Source organism: Halichoeres trimaculatus, unplaced genomic scaffold (genome assembly GCF_033239565.1).
Source record: "Halichoeres trimaculatus isolate MK-OKI-2021-1 unplaced genomic scaffold, fHalTri1.1 fHalTri1_scaffold_19, whole genome shotgun sequence".
Lineage (NCBI taxonomy): Eukaryota > Metazoa > Chordata > Actinopteri > Labriformes > Labridae > Halichoeres > Halichoeres trimaculatus.
This window is the reverse complement of record NW_027437197.1, coordinates 28,973,946-28,989,060: the sequence shown is the minus strand read 5'-3', so window position 1 is coordinate 28,989,060 and position 15,115 is coordinate 28,973,946. Positions and strand designations below refer to the sequence as shown.

Sequence of the window (15,115 nt, the reverse complement as noted above, 5' to 3'; positions counted from 1 at the left end):
AATATTGTATCAATTAAGAATTTACTGAAGATACAATTAAAATTGTATTTATTTCACAAGAGCATCTGGCCCTCACAGAGTCTGCTGAAAAAAAAAAAAAGGCCCTTGGACAAATGTAGTCGGTGACCCCTGGTCTACTGTAATGCTCTGTACGTTGGTGTTAATCAGGCTTCCCTGGCGCTTACAGTTAGTCTAAAATACAGCTGCTTGTCTTGTAGCAGGATCATGAAAGCATGAACACATCATCCCTCCATTAGCTTCCTGTTTATTTTGGAATTCACTTTAAAATGTTATTGTTTGTGTTTAAATCTTTACATGGATCAGCACCTCAGTACCTGACCTTTTAAATATTTACACTCCACTGCGGTCCCTGAGGTCTGCTGATCACCTTCACCTTGTGGTCCCAAAAACCTGCTTGAATACATAAACGTGGAAATAATGACAACATGAAAACCTGTGAACTCTTTCTCTGTTAGATGGAAGCAGCTCCAATCATACTCAGCCTCCTGATGATCAGTACGACTCTGAGGAAGGTAAGATCCTTTATTTGTTAAAGTGATTCATAAATGAAGGTTATGGTGATTCATAAATGAAGGTTATTTAGGTTATTTAAATTTTATTGTGTAAAATACAGACTGTATTATTGTTTTATGTAATCTTTTTCACATTCTTCAAGTTTTTGGTTAATTCTCATGACATTTAGCTCGTTTGACCAAACACTGGAGCTGAATGAAGGAAAACTTAATGTTCAGTCATTTTCTTTGAATTAAAGCCACAAGCTGCTCTTCTTTTCAATCTTCCTCTTGACTCTGGGTACAGCTATGTTCACACACTCTGCCATGCTGAGCTGGAAAAGAAGTCACTGTATGCTTTGTGACTCTTCTCAGTCATTAGTTACTGCAGATATATTTATGAATAATGTAGTTTGTATCAAAGTCAGTGGCCTCCTCCAGCTCTGCATGCAGACCCTGTCCCAAGCAGAGCTGACACACAGACGGACCTGTTTCTCAGGCTCAGATCGATCTGAAGCAGAGATGGCTGAGTTTATAGCGTTCAGGGTAAAACCAGTTCACAGAACTATTTTATTTAAACCAGTAACAGGAACATGAAGTGACTGGTCTCCAGTTTACAGTCAGACTTAATGACTGCTTCTTTTACAGGGAAATTACTGTTTTAATGAAAATGTCTTGTCTTCTCTGTAGGTGATTTGCCTGATCATTGTGCTGATGCTGACGTAATAAAACACTTAAACTTATCGGACAAAGTCAAGTTTTACCAGGCCAGACCAACTAAACATAACAGGAGGTCCACAAATGTAACGCTGTTTATATACCTCTACAGCATTTTAGACGTGGTAAGTGTTTTTAACCTTCAATTAATTTTTTTTTGTCTTCTGCCAAAGCCATATCACTGCTTTATGGATTTATGTCTGTGGGAGTAGATCTCAAACTCACTCTGTGTTTAGTCGGACCATGGACCAATGAGCAAGTCCAGTTTCTAGACCTCAAGTTATCCACTAATTTCAACACAGCAGTCATTCTTTCTCATCAGTCAGTTTGTCTTTCCTTTCTTTTGTCTCTAACATAAATTACTTGTGAATTATTTTAGAAGACTTCCTAGCCCCAACTTTCTTAAGTTCACAAAAGTTTTCAAGGATCTCCATTACAGAGTAAAGTCTGTTTTATTGATACAGTGATTTCCTCTGCAGAGTTATTTCTGTTTCCATGAATGCAGTGATCTCCTCAACAGAGTCATGTCTGTTTTTAATGCAGAGCTGCCTGAGGTCCATCTGGTTATAGTTTTGGTTCTTGTCCCTGTTGTTCAGAGGTTTCTCCAGATTCTCTGATCCTCTCATGATATCATGTTGTGCAGATGATAAAATCCTCTCTGGAAGCTCATTTTTTCGACTCACTCATGTGACTAACCTGTTGATAATGACTCATAGTTTCTCCTGCTTCTTCTTTGACATGACTCAGCTTTTTCAGAATTTTGTTGTTGCTAATGTTTTTTTTAAAGCTGTTGCTGGCATTTATGATAATTAAATGTAGGTTTATCTGACCTTTGAGGCTTGATCAGGACTTTCTTGTTTCTCCTCGTAGAAAGAAAAGGAACAGGAATTAGTTGCTTACTTTTGGATGGTGATGGTGAGTTCACTCTAAAGACTTTTTGTTTGACTTAAAAACCACCTCTCTAATAAAAGACCATATGACTCAACTAACTGAACTTTACATCTTTTTCTTTTAAGTGGTGGAGAAATAAATTTATCAACTGGAAACCGAGGGATTTCTGTGGGACTTCTGAGGTCACTGTTCCTGCTGAGCTGTTGTGGAAACCAGATTTAACCATTGAAGAGGTGTAAGTTTGTCTTTATGTCCTCCACAGCAGAAAAAGCTCTGTGTCAAACTCTTTCAGTTTTTGTTATAAACCTTTGTTTTCCTTGAACACATTCACTGTGCTGGTATGTATGTATGTATCATCAGACAGTTCCTCATGCTCCTCATTGATCCCAATACCCTGACCCCTCTGAGCCTCTTCAGATCAGAGAGTGGTGCTGACTGTCCCCCTAGAGTTCAGGTGTCTCTGGAACATCACTTTCTGAGGGTGCTTTTCAACCAGAAGGACCAAAACCATTAATGCCCCCTTGTTGTCTGCATTTCCTCTGCAGCTTTAGTCTCATGAAGATTAAATAAACCAAAGCAGTGCTGAGAAGCAATAAAAGGAACTGCACTGCACCCCCAAACCAGCAGAGGGCAGTAAGAAAGAGACAAAGGCCATACAACAAAGATGACACAATGGGTGCGTCTCTATGGGCCTTTTTCGAAACTGCCCCCTACACACTCCCTCTCCATGACGGAGTGCACTCCGTCACAGAGTCACACTCGCAGTTGAATGAAGTTCTCTTCATCAGGGTATGACCAGACACACCCTTAAATACACATAGGGTCTCAATAGACCTTTGGGCCTGGAAGCGCCCCTTCTTTGATGGGTCGACACTAAACAAAATTTAGAGGTTCGAGGAAAAGCCGGAGACGTGCATTTGATTCACGAATTGAGTTTATTATTAGCAGTTTATGTTCATGTACTTCTAAAGTTTAAAATGCCTGAAAGAAAGGAAAACACAGGTAGTTAGAACAATAATTTATTTCCACAAGGTTGATAAAAAATAATTAAAAACGCTAGCTTTTTAAAAAGAAAGAGGCTAGGAGTGTTAATTAAATTACAAAACCTGGACAGGGTACCTACTGTGGGGAGGTCCTATGTGCACCCACAAGATTACCCAGTGAACGCCTCGTGAACTGACACGCTGAGACTGATCACTACAAACAGGCCCTATAAACACTAACTGGAATCAGGCTCCGTAATACTCACTTCAAATTCACTGTAGGGACCCACTGCAATTAGGCACTGCAATACTCACTACAAACCTACACTGTGAAATATCCACTGCATCCAGGTGACCACCACCAGACCTACCACACTGCACACCACTAGGTGGACTTGTGGCTTGTGCCTCTGTTAGGGAAAAGAATAAAACCAGGAAAATATCAGTTGGTCCAGTATTACAAAAAGGTAGCATATGCTACACTGTTCAGTTGTGGACAGAAAACAAGTGTTCCAACAGAAGCAAGTCAATAATACACAAGAGACACAAAAATGCTTTACCCTGAGAACTAGAATCCTGATAGGGATTGGCCTAAAAGCAAATATTTAAATCTTGTACAGTAGTGCAACAAGCAAATAAAAAGTCCAAACAGACTGGCTTAGGCCCAAAGCTAAGCCTGGCTAAATTGAGCCAAGCAGAAGAAAGCAGAGTACTGCAACACAAAGACGACGAAGGCAAAACAGCAGTCTGGCAATTAAATCTGAAATTAAAGAAACATAAGTGAAAATCATAATCAAAACAGCTAAAATACCTCAGAGGGTGATAACCCTCCTACTTTACCATTCCCAGCTATATTACCTGGCTTGATCTGGGCCCTGATTAAGAGAAACCAACAAGAAGGGGGGAGGCCATTGTAGAACTCCTAGAGAATGAATGGCATTATTAGTGTTCAGCCTATAACGACAACCAGGAAATCCTCATTTAAAGCCTACCTTACAGTACATAAGCCTACCAGGCACTTTACAGTTGAAGTTCATCCGTTAACAGCTTCCCAGCATCTAAATTTACAACAATACATTGGGTTTCAGACTGGAATCTTGTTATTTTGAGAGTTTCTCCCAAGCTTTCCCTTACCTGCACACAACAAGCAGTCCTGCCACACTGCTACCAGGATTCAGACAAAGGGAGGCACTGATTGCTCCCACCTGGCCTTATAAAGACAGGAAACTTTACCTGGCCCTACCTACAGAGGGGAGTGTTAAACCTTTTGGTTTCAGGCCTCACAAGGGTGTAGGGCAGGGATGTCAGACTCGTGCCATGGAGGGCCAAGAGGCTGCAGGTTTTCCTTCCAACCAAGAACTCCACCAGCTGGTTTCACTGATTAGTCCCTGCTCTCTGCTTGAAGGTGAGGTAATCATTGGAATCAGCTGGTGGAGTTCTTGGTTGGAAAGAAAACCTGCAGCCTCTTGGCCCTCCATGGCATGAGTTTGACATCCCTGGTGTAGGGTATAAATACAGCTTTGGGACAGAAACTTCCCTCTCTCAGGTGGAAACAGATATAAAAAGGAAAAAAAACATAGAAAAGACAAAAGAAACTTACTCCCACGCTTCTTTGGCTGCATTTCTTTTTTATTGAAGAGGTTTTCATGTTTCACTCTCGCTTGAATGATTTTTTTTTTTTGACAGTCCCTGTAAATACAAAACACTCAAATAAACATGAGGTGTCAAAATGTAAGGCAGGCCTTAATCAATGACATGTACATCTAAAGTTGTGAACATCTGCATGAAAATCATCAAATATTTGTGTTAGTTTAACAGTGTTTGTGCAGTCGACGTCCATGCAGACTTGCTTTTGGAGGGTTTTGTAACCCACTACCCCTCCCTGGGGATCGATTTTGGATGGCCCTTAATGTGGCGGACCCTCTGCAAGGATGCACAAATGAAGGGGTAGTGGGTAGGGAGAGTGTGTAGGCGACGGTTTGAAAAAGACCCAAAGCGATAACTTCACATCTCCTCCGTCCTATCTCCTTGACGGCTCCGGAAGTGGTTTAACAGAGAGAGAAAGTTTTCTTTGAAAAGGCACTTGTGCTTTTTTGTAACTGTAATCCCAAGGTAAGTAAATTTGTTTTCCACAATCTTAAAAGGGAAGTTGAAGTAGTCTGACACTGGGACAACCTCACCGACAGGAAAGACTTCTGATTTATTTAAATTTAATTTGTATCCTGAGAACTGGCTAAACTCCTGCAGTAAAGACAACATTGCGGGTATGGAAGTACCTGGATATGAAATAAAACTCAACGTGTCGTCTGCATAAAGGGCCACCTTATGTTCCACTCCATTCCTCCTTATGCCAGAAATATCCTTGCTACTGCGGATTGCTATTGCCAATGGCTCTATGGCCAGGTCAAATAAGAGGGGACTTAGGGGACATCCTTGACGGGTTCCCCTGTGGAGATTAAAGGGCTGTGACAACTGGGAGTTAGTAAGGACTGAAGCAATGGGACTTAAATATAATATCTTCATCCAGGATATGAAGTTTGGACCAAAGCCAAATTTCTTTAAAGTTGCAAGCAGATATACCCACTCTATCCAGTCAAACGTTTTTTCAGCGTCTAGAGAGAGGATACACTCAGGAGCACAGGGGGGAGGATATAGGATATTGAATATCCGCCGTAAGTTAAAGTAGGAGTGTCGGTTTTTAACAAAGCCTGTTTGGTCTTCAGATATGATCGATGGTAAGAGATTCTCTAATCTTCGGGCCAGAACCTTGGCCAAAATTTTAACATCAACATTAAGTAGAGAAATCGGTCTGTATGAAGAACACTCTGTTAGATTCCTTATCTTTTTTTGCAATGAGAGTGATACATGCTTCATAAAATGAAGTTGGAAGTTTACCCTGCATGAATGAGTCGGACAGCACTATGCTAAGTTATGGTGAAAGTAATTAGGAAAATACCCTAAAAAATTCCACAGGGAACCCGTCGGGTCCCGGGGATTTTCCAAAATGCAATGACGAAATAGCATCAATCTCTTCTTTTGTTATGGGTTCATCTAGCCTCATCTTACTGTTAGAGGAAAGCGTGGGAATATTGAGTTGGTCTAAAAAAATATCCATTATTTTAGTCTTGCTTGGGAATTCAGAGGTGTACAGTTGGAAATAATAATTCCTTAATGTATCTTTAATCTTAGCATGATCTGAGGTGATGTTGCCATCTTCCATTTTAATATTTGTAATATGACCCTTTGCTTTAAATCCTCTGAGTTGATTAGCTAATAATTTACCCGATTTATCACCATGGACGTAAAACAGTACCCCGTTTTTAACTCGCTGTAACTTGCTAATTTTTAACAGTACAGGATTAAAATACTTATATATGTGTTCATCAAAGCCTTGTGCTATTCAATGCATTGTCAGATTTTTCAGAGCCATCAAGGTTTTTGCGCTATAACTGCAGTTTAAAATCTTGCAAAATCTGCCTCTCATACGGTCAGGACCTAGCTGCAAAAACAAGTATAATTTACACACACACGCACACACACACACACACACACACACACACACACACACACACACACACACACACACACAAAGGAGAAGGATCAAATTTCACTGCACATGTGCAGCGGGGACTTGGAGTGGGGATGGGGCTTAGCAGCCAATCAGAAGCACTCTCTCTCTATCACAGCACATTTTCGGTGTGCATGAAGTTGATAAGTGGCCATTATTCCAGTGCTGCATTTGTTGGAATTTCCAAGTTCCGAGTGGGAACACCCAACTGGAATGCCCCCCCACCAAGGTCAGAATTTCCGACGTGGAAGCGGGAGCACCCACACCATCCCTGAGTTCTAAATTGGATATTCTGAGGTTCCAGGGTAAATAGTAGCTAAGCTCCTGTTAGATTCTCTTAATTTTAGAATTTCTGACTAGTGTTTGTTGCAATAAGTCAGCCATGTATATAGTATTATTTAATGTTGATATACAGAAATACTACTGTTATGGCAAGTTTTTCTGACTTGCCAACTGGAATGCTAAATTCGGAGGTGATGCCATTCCCACTCCAGACTTTCCAGTTCTGAATACAAATGCAGCATAAGTAGAGTACGTGGAGCAGAGAGTGGGGGGTGGGGCTGAGCTGCCAATTTGAAGCACTCACTCCCACTTCACAGCCCATTTGACGCATGCATGAGAACTGAGAGTTGATGGTGGCTAATTAAATATTCAAGAGGAAGACACGTAGTTGGAGCTAGTAAGTGCTTAAAGAGTTTTGTACAGAAATATGTGGCTCCACTCTTGCTCTTGTGAGACGTGATTCAGGACCAGTGTTTGTGTTTTTGACTGTTTTGCTGTTAAATGCTGGTTGTGGTAGGAGTAGGTTGTGAAGCTTGGTCAGCCACAACAGTCTTGGATAAACTCTGGACCTAACTTCACATTTATTTACATCAGTGGTTTTCAAACTGTGAGGCGCGCCTCCCCTGGGGGCTGCTAAAGAGGTCCAGGGGAGGCCCAATTAGAGAAACTACATGTCTGAATTAGCACTGAGTGCAAAAATTATGGAAACAAATGCACTGTAGTTTCATCATTATTTTCCCTGATGCTGTCTGCATGCTCGTCTCTGTGTGTGCGTACACACGTGTTTGTTTATCCTTTGTGTGCATCGGGATGGAACTTTGCCATGCGCTTTGTAGAGAGCGGAGGAGAGTTGTGAACGCGCAACCATGCAGGCAGCTACAGGACAACTGCTCTGCTCTGCAACCAAACAAGACACTCACGTATCCCTCAGGGGCATGTGTCCACAAACACACACGTATGTGAACATATGAACTCAGCTAAACGATGTATGGCGAAATGTACTTCTTAAGAGACCTCTGGGAATGTTGCCGTTGAGCCTTTTAGCAGGTCTCATATATCAATTTTGGGGTCTCAGACCCCTACGTATTTTGCACAGTGATAACGACGGATATTTGAAGTTGGGTTTTTCTTTCACCAGATTCTCCAAGGCCACAGTGTGTACCTTGTTTACTGTGAATTTGTAATCTTTTTGGGTTTGAAAAGCTGTACTAAACAGTCTTCTTAAACAAGAGTTTTGCTGATGCTAAAAGCAGCTCTGTGTATGATTGATCTGTAATTGAATGAATTTTTAATTCCTGCATTTTGATTGATCTTTTACTTTTTGTTGCCACAGTGGCCATGCTTTTTTTCTTGGCTCAAGAGCTTTCATCTAATTTTATTTTGATGTTCATGAAGTCATCATGATAAATGAACAAATAGGCATTGAACGAAATTCATCTAATTTTTACCCATTTCAACTAAAGTTTGGGAGACTGGTTTAGAACAGAATGTTTAAAATATTTCTTTAGATATTTCAGACCAGTAAAACCCTTAATCTGTATATTTATAACTGATGTGGTAGCCCTACAGCACTCTTATAATTCTGAAAGGTTGTTTTTGTTAGGACAGTTTCTGCTGCTGTCACAGCTAGCAGGTGGTAGTGGAAGCTGCTATTTCACTGATTCTTCATTTTTCATGTGGAAAGGCAAATTTCAATCAACCCTTAAAAGGAGAAGAGCTCTAAAGACAAAGAGGATTGAACAGGTCTGAAAAGATCCACTTAAAGCAAGAATGTGGATTATCAAGCCAGAGCAGAGATCTACTGGTGTTTCAGTTCTAAAACTAGTTACAGCTAGTCCAAAATGCAGCAGCACGACTCCTCACAGGAACCAAAAGGAGAGAACATATAACTCCCATTTTAGCCTCTCTTCACTGGCTCCCCATAAATTACAGAATGATTTTAAGATTTTATTGCTGACTTTTAAGGCACGCTGTGGTCTTGCACTAAATTACATTTATGGTCTCCTCAGTCCATATGTGCCTGGTCGCAACTTGAGGTCCTCAGCCAAGGCTCTCCTTGCTGTCCTGAAGTCAAGGCTGAGGACCAAAGGTGACCGGGCTTTCTCTGTCAGAGCTCCCACGCTGTGGAACAACCTGCCTGAGGAAATCAGAATGGCAGACACTTTATCCTCTTTTAAATCTCTTTTAAAGACACATTTTTATAGATGTGCTTTTATCAGAGATTTTAGCTGAGCGTGTTTTAATCGTCAAAATGCTGCTTTTACTTTTATTTATCTTTAAGTGACAGTATCAGGGGCAGTATTTAAATCCTTTTAGATTTTTTATCCTTTGTTGCTTTAATTGTTTCAATCCTTAATGCTTTTATTTTAACAGATGTATACTTTTCTTTTATTGGTGATGTTTCTTATGGTGCGGCCACACCAAACGCGAATTTGCAGCGTGATTACATACAAAGTCAATGCAAAGACGCGTTAAGCCGCCGATTCGCCTCGGGCGGCACGTTTGGCGTGTTTGGGTGGTAGACGCGAATTCGCTCGAGTTCAAAATATTCCGCCACGACGTCATTGTTTTGACGACGCTAGGGGGCAACTGCCGCCTGCTCCGCTCCAACTCCGCCGGAGGATGGAGGAGAAAACAATCTGTGCGGTGTGTCATCATCCGGAGTTATACGATACGACGTGTGTACTCTACAGAGACCGGAAGAACAGGAGCAGGCTTGGTTGAAAGTCTCTGAGGAGACAGGTTTTGAAGGTAAGTTCTGAAAACATTCGTTCCCAGCTGGATTTGCCTGCACGGGCTATCACTGAGTCCGACTGTGTTTTCCTCAGCGGAGTTTTGAGCCTGATAGACAGGAGGAAAGAGCGGGGCAGGGGCAGAGCCAGGGAAAAGATGGAAGTTCTCTGCGGTCCTCTCTTTCCTGCACCCCTTCATTATCTCCAGGGAGACCTCCGGGAACATGGGTCGGGGGTTCGGGTGGTCGGGAGTTCGGGGGGTCGGAGGTTCGGGGGATCGAGGATGAGATCGCAGGGAACAGCCAAGCAGGGCTGGTGGATTACCAGGGAGAGGCAGCAGGCATTGATTGTGATCTCCAAAGCTTTCACACACTCTCCTGTCATGCTTTGGAAACCACAGCTCATTGTTTTTCAGCTGCTCTTTTGGACTTTCGGTCTTTAAATGAACGAGCTCTCTACTCCGCATGCGCAGTACCGCGCTAACGCACGTTCGCCCCTCAGCTTGTCAGAAAAGTCCAGCGGCGAGACTCAGGCGTTCACGCGGTGCGTGAAAGGCGATTCGCGCGAGTAAATTCGCGTGTTCGCGTTTGGTGTGGCCGGGGCATTAGTCTTTTATGTATTTTAATATTTTTCCTCACATTTCTTTATTTTTACTGGTTGCTTTTATGATGTAAAGCACTATGTAACTTTTTTTGAAAAGTGCTATACAAATAAAGTTGATTGTTATTATTATTATCATAAAGGTCCCCCTTTGAACTTGTAGGGAGATCTTATCTGGATGACAGACTGGTAATACTTTAAGCCACATCCAGAGTTTACCAGGACACAGATCTGTACCAAGTCCTTCTGCACCTGTCCTCTCTCCATGTGTCCATGCTGCTGTCTGAGGTGTTAGGGCTCAGTCTGTGCAGTTAAAGTGTTTTTATCGTTTTGTCACGGAGATAAGCTTAGAGCTTAATTTGACTCATATTATAGAATAGAAAATACTTTTTTTTATCCCCGAGGGGTAATTCAGGAGTCACCGCAGCATTTAAGAAAACAAAAGTAAGAAAGAGTATAGAAAGTGCAAAAAGGTCCACAAGAAAATAGATGACGACTTCCCGTCCACCACTCGTCCACCACTCTCCAGCCAGTCTCCACCTCTACAGGGTCCAGGACTGAGCCTCCCCAGCAGTCTGTTCAGTCTCTGTCTCCTGGATCCTGTCTGCTCACAGCAGGCGAAGCTCCTCCGATGTGTCGCTGGCGTCCGATGTCAGCTCCGTCAGCCACGTCCGTGAACAGCACGATGCCGCTGGGTTAGCACGGCTAGCTCGTCCATCCCCCGGGGCTGGATCCCACGTTCCCAACAACGATGGATGGGAGGACAGGTCCACGTTGTCATCTCCCAGCTCACACCCGAGAACCGGCACGTCGTCCTCACCTCCTCCTCCTCAGCTCGAGGGAAATCATCAAGCCCTACACCAGTTAGCATTGGCATGCTACAGGCTGCTAACAGCTGAGTTCGCATGTAAACAATGCAGCCATGGTTACATGTAGGATCTCCAGACAAACACAGGAGAAAAGTAGTCAAAAATATCGCCGAAGCCACAAAAAGTTTGGTGTCCGTGACCGACAATGAACCATACAAAGTGATGATCCACTCCAAATACAAAGATTACGAAAAAGAGACGAAAAAAATGACAAGAAACAGACAAAGACGAGAGAGCTGCTGCAACAGGCAGCTACTTGGGTAGTGCCTAGCCTATTATGAGAAAGTTGAAATGTTTATCCCAATACACACTTGGGTATCTGTCTGTTCAAACTGTTGGCTGTAATGTTCTCTTCATCATTAGTGTATTTTGTGTTCAATTCCTGTTTTATTTTGTAAATCCTGTTGCTTTGTGTGATGTGTGGTTTTACTTCCTGTCTTTGTTCTTTTCCCGCCCTTTGACATCACTCACCTGTGACTGAGAGAGTATCAGCCTCACCTGGGTATATATGCCATGTCTGTTCTCCAGCTTTCTGTCAGATTGTCTGAGTTGCATCATTGGGTCACGCCATTTAGCCTAAGAGTTTTGTTTGTCTTTTTGGGGTTTTGTTGTACTCCGAAGACTGTTTTATTCTGAAGCCTGTTGAACTTCTTGTTTGGAATGACCTTGTTTGGAATTTTGGAACAGACCTTGTTAGGAGTTTTCTTGAGTTATTAAGTAAAGAACTTTTGCTTGGATTCCGTTTTTTGTCCTGGTTTTTCTCTGCGCCTGAGTCCTTTTTTTGAATCCTGACAGTTGGCCTTCATGTCAAACAAAAACACAATGAGACTTTTTCATCAAATGAGTCATCAGTTTGAATCCACGGCACGCTTTTAGGGTCACTTGCTTTTTTTCTCTTTCAGAACAAACAAAGATAAGCTCTTTAACACTCAGTATCTCACGATAAGGTATGATGGATGGATACATCAAAAGAGTGGCATGGTGCTGGTCAGCACCTGTAAGATGGATTTCCACAGATTTCCCTTTGACACTCAGATCTGCAACTTAACCTTCAAGTCAATCCAACATCCGTGTGAGTATAACTCTGAATGTTTGTGTTTTTAACATTAAATCTCTGATTCTTGGGATCAGGGACCAAACATGCTCCACATTTGACCTTTTTTTTTCTCATGTCTACTATTTATTACAACAAGCTGTTTGTTTGAGCCTAATTACGACTGTGTGGAACCTTTGGACGTGTAGAAAACACATTTCTTTCATTCATTATAGAGTTGGAGATATTTTCATCTTTTCATCAACATTATTATTTGACATTAAGTTATTTATTGTTTGTTTTATCTTTAAGGGTAGAGTAGGATTAACTTTCATGTTCTGGCTGTTTATGATTCATATACACACTTGCCGGCCACTTTATTAGGCACACCTGTCCAACTGCTCGCTTACACTAATTTATAATCGGCCAATCACATGGCAGCAACTCAATGCATCAAAGCATGTAGACATGGTCATGAGGATCTGCTGCATTTCAAAGCGAGCATCAGAATGGGGAAGAAAGGTGATTTAATTGATTTTGAACATGGTATGGTTGTTAGTGCCAGATGGGCTGGTCTGAGTATTTCAGAAACTACTGATCTACTGGGATTTTCACGCACAACCATCTCTAGCATTTACAGAGAATGGTCCCAAAAAGAGAAAATATCCAGTGAGCAGCAGTTCTGTGGATGAAATGCCTTGTTGATGCAAGAGGTCAGAGGAGAATAGCCAGACAGGTTGGAGCTGATAGAAAGGCAACAGTAACTCAAATAACCACTGGTTACAACCTAGGTCTGCAGAAGAGCGTCTCTGAATGCACAACACGTCCAACCTTGAGGCAGTTGTGAAGGCAAAGGGGGGTCCAACCTGGTATCAGCAAAGTGTAGCCAATAAAGTGGCCAGTGAGTGTAAAAGAAAACTTGCTAACCCTGTCAGTGTCCACCTGGCCTCCATCACACAAAGCTGGCACATTGCCTGTCCAGCTGCTTTCATTTCTTCCCCCTGGAAAAAAGTGACTGAAATGATCAAGTCTAGAACAGTTCACCAAGGTCAATGGGTCTTGAGTCCCCTAGTACAGGACTTCATGGCACCAAGACCAGAAACCTTGTCTTTGTTAAAACTGGAAGGAAAGTCTCACACTTTTCTCTCTTTCTCCATCATCAGCACGGCAAATGAAGCTTCTTTCAGCTTTAACCAATAATGACATATTATCGTTTACTGGTTATTACATGAAGACTGAGTCAGAGTGGCTTCTCATGGATGTAACGGTGGATACCTCAGAGGTCTACAATTTTGGCTTCTTCTTAAGCGTGCTGGATTACACAGTGAGTACCAACAGTAGAGGTCTGTACCCACGCACACGCACACACACACACACACACACACACACACACACACACACACACACACACACACACACACACACACACACACACAGAGCCCATTGGTCCATCTCTTCCAAACAGGCCGGACTCTATTCACATGTTGATTCTATTGATTGAACAACATGGACTGCTGCAGAGCATTAGCTTGTTTGGATAAACACACACCTGTTCAGCTCCCCTCATCCTGGACAGCTCCAGTTTTTCTTCTTTCCACTAGTTTGGTTCCAAACACTGATGTTGCTTTGAAATGGCCAAACTGTCCCCACTGCTTACTGAGTTGAGTGCAGTTCAGTCTATAAAGAGAGAAACAGTGAGCATTAAACAAAGACTCGGGCTGTGTCCGAAATGGCATACTAACATACTACACACTACATGGTCGTTGTGTATATACTGTATACTACATACTATAAGTATGATTAGAGTGCCAACCGTTTACACTGTAGTATACTACTCGGTTTCCCATGATGCATTTCAAAACCTCCGACGACAAAAATTAGAAGCACACATAAGTCTATGGAAGCACACCAGGCTATCAAATATCTCAGTTGATTCGCCATATTTGAAAGTTTTAAGAACATTTTAGGCGAGAAAGTCCTCACGTAGAATACCAAAATGTGGTCATTTGGGCCACAAAACACACGGATACAAATTTAATTTCGACATTTCGGACATTCTGTTAAGAGCGCCAATATGCTATCGAAGACACAGACAGTCTTCCGGTCCGCTCCAAAACAAGAGCCAAATTTACAAAATCAATCAATCAATCAATCAATCTTTATTTTTATAGCGCCAAATCATAACAAATGTTATTTCAAGACACTTTACAAAAACATTTACAGGGTGGGATACACACATACGCACACAGACACACACATATACACACACACACACACACACACACACACACACACACACACACACACACACACACACACACACACAGAAAGGGAGAGAGAGAGAGACAGACGCAGTCTGAAGTTTGGCGCTGTGGCAACAGTTAAGGAGAAACCAGCAGGCCACTCCCAGCAACAATCCAAAGCCGTAGCAGCTGGTGTCGGACAGGAGCACAGCAGCAGGCCATCTACTTCACCGATCCCCAGGAACCTACAAGACAAACTCAGATCCTCTCAGAGAGGTGTATGGTCAGTAACTATAACAGGACAGTAAGACTAGAAGTTAGACTGACAGATAGAGAGGGAAACAGGAGCCCTGTGTGTCAGTTCCCCCCAGCAGTCTAAACCTATAGCAGCATGACTAAGAGCTGGTTCAGATCTGATCCAGCTCTAACTGTAAGCTTTATAAAAAAGGAAAGTTTTAAGTCTACACTTAAAGGTTGAGACCGTGTCTGCTCCCCGGACCTCAACCGGTAAGTTATTCCAAAGAAGAGGAGCCTGATAACTAAAGGCTCGACCTCCCATACTACTTTTTGAGACCCTAGGTACAACGAGCAGACCTGCATGTTGAGAATGCAAAGACCTAGACGGAGTATACGGAACGATTAAGTCTTTAAGATACGATGGCCCGATGCCATTGAGCGCTTTGTA

General features: G+C 42.3%; 1 protein-coding gene across 2 annotated transcripts in view; it reads left to right on the top strand.

Moving 5' to 3' along the window:
- Positions 1–15,115, top strand: part of LOC141808229 (5-hydroxytryptamine receptor 3A-like) — a 33,467-nt gene that overhangs the window by 8,541 nt on the left and 9,811 nt on the right. The window contains exons 4-9 of one of the 2 annotated variants that reach the window (XM_074694714.1): positions 477–533; positions 1,203–1,354; positions 2,100–2,144; positions 2,246–2,355; positions 12,102–12,226; positions 13,351–13,511. In XM_074694714.1, coding sequence (XP_074550815.1) covers positions 477–533; positions 1,203–1,354; positions 2,100–2,144; positions 2,246–2,355; positions 12,102–12,226; positions 13,351–13,511 — 650 coding nt within the window. Of the gene's footprint in view, positions 1–476; positions 534–1,202; positions 1,355–2,099; positions 2,145–2,245; positions 2,356–12,056; positions 12,227–13,350; positions 13,512–15,115 lie in introns of both variants that reach the window. The other variant, XM_074694713.1, reaches the window with a different exon arrangement.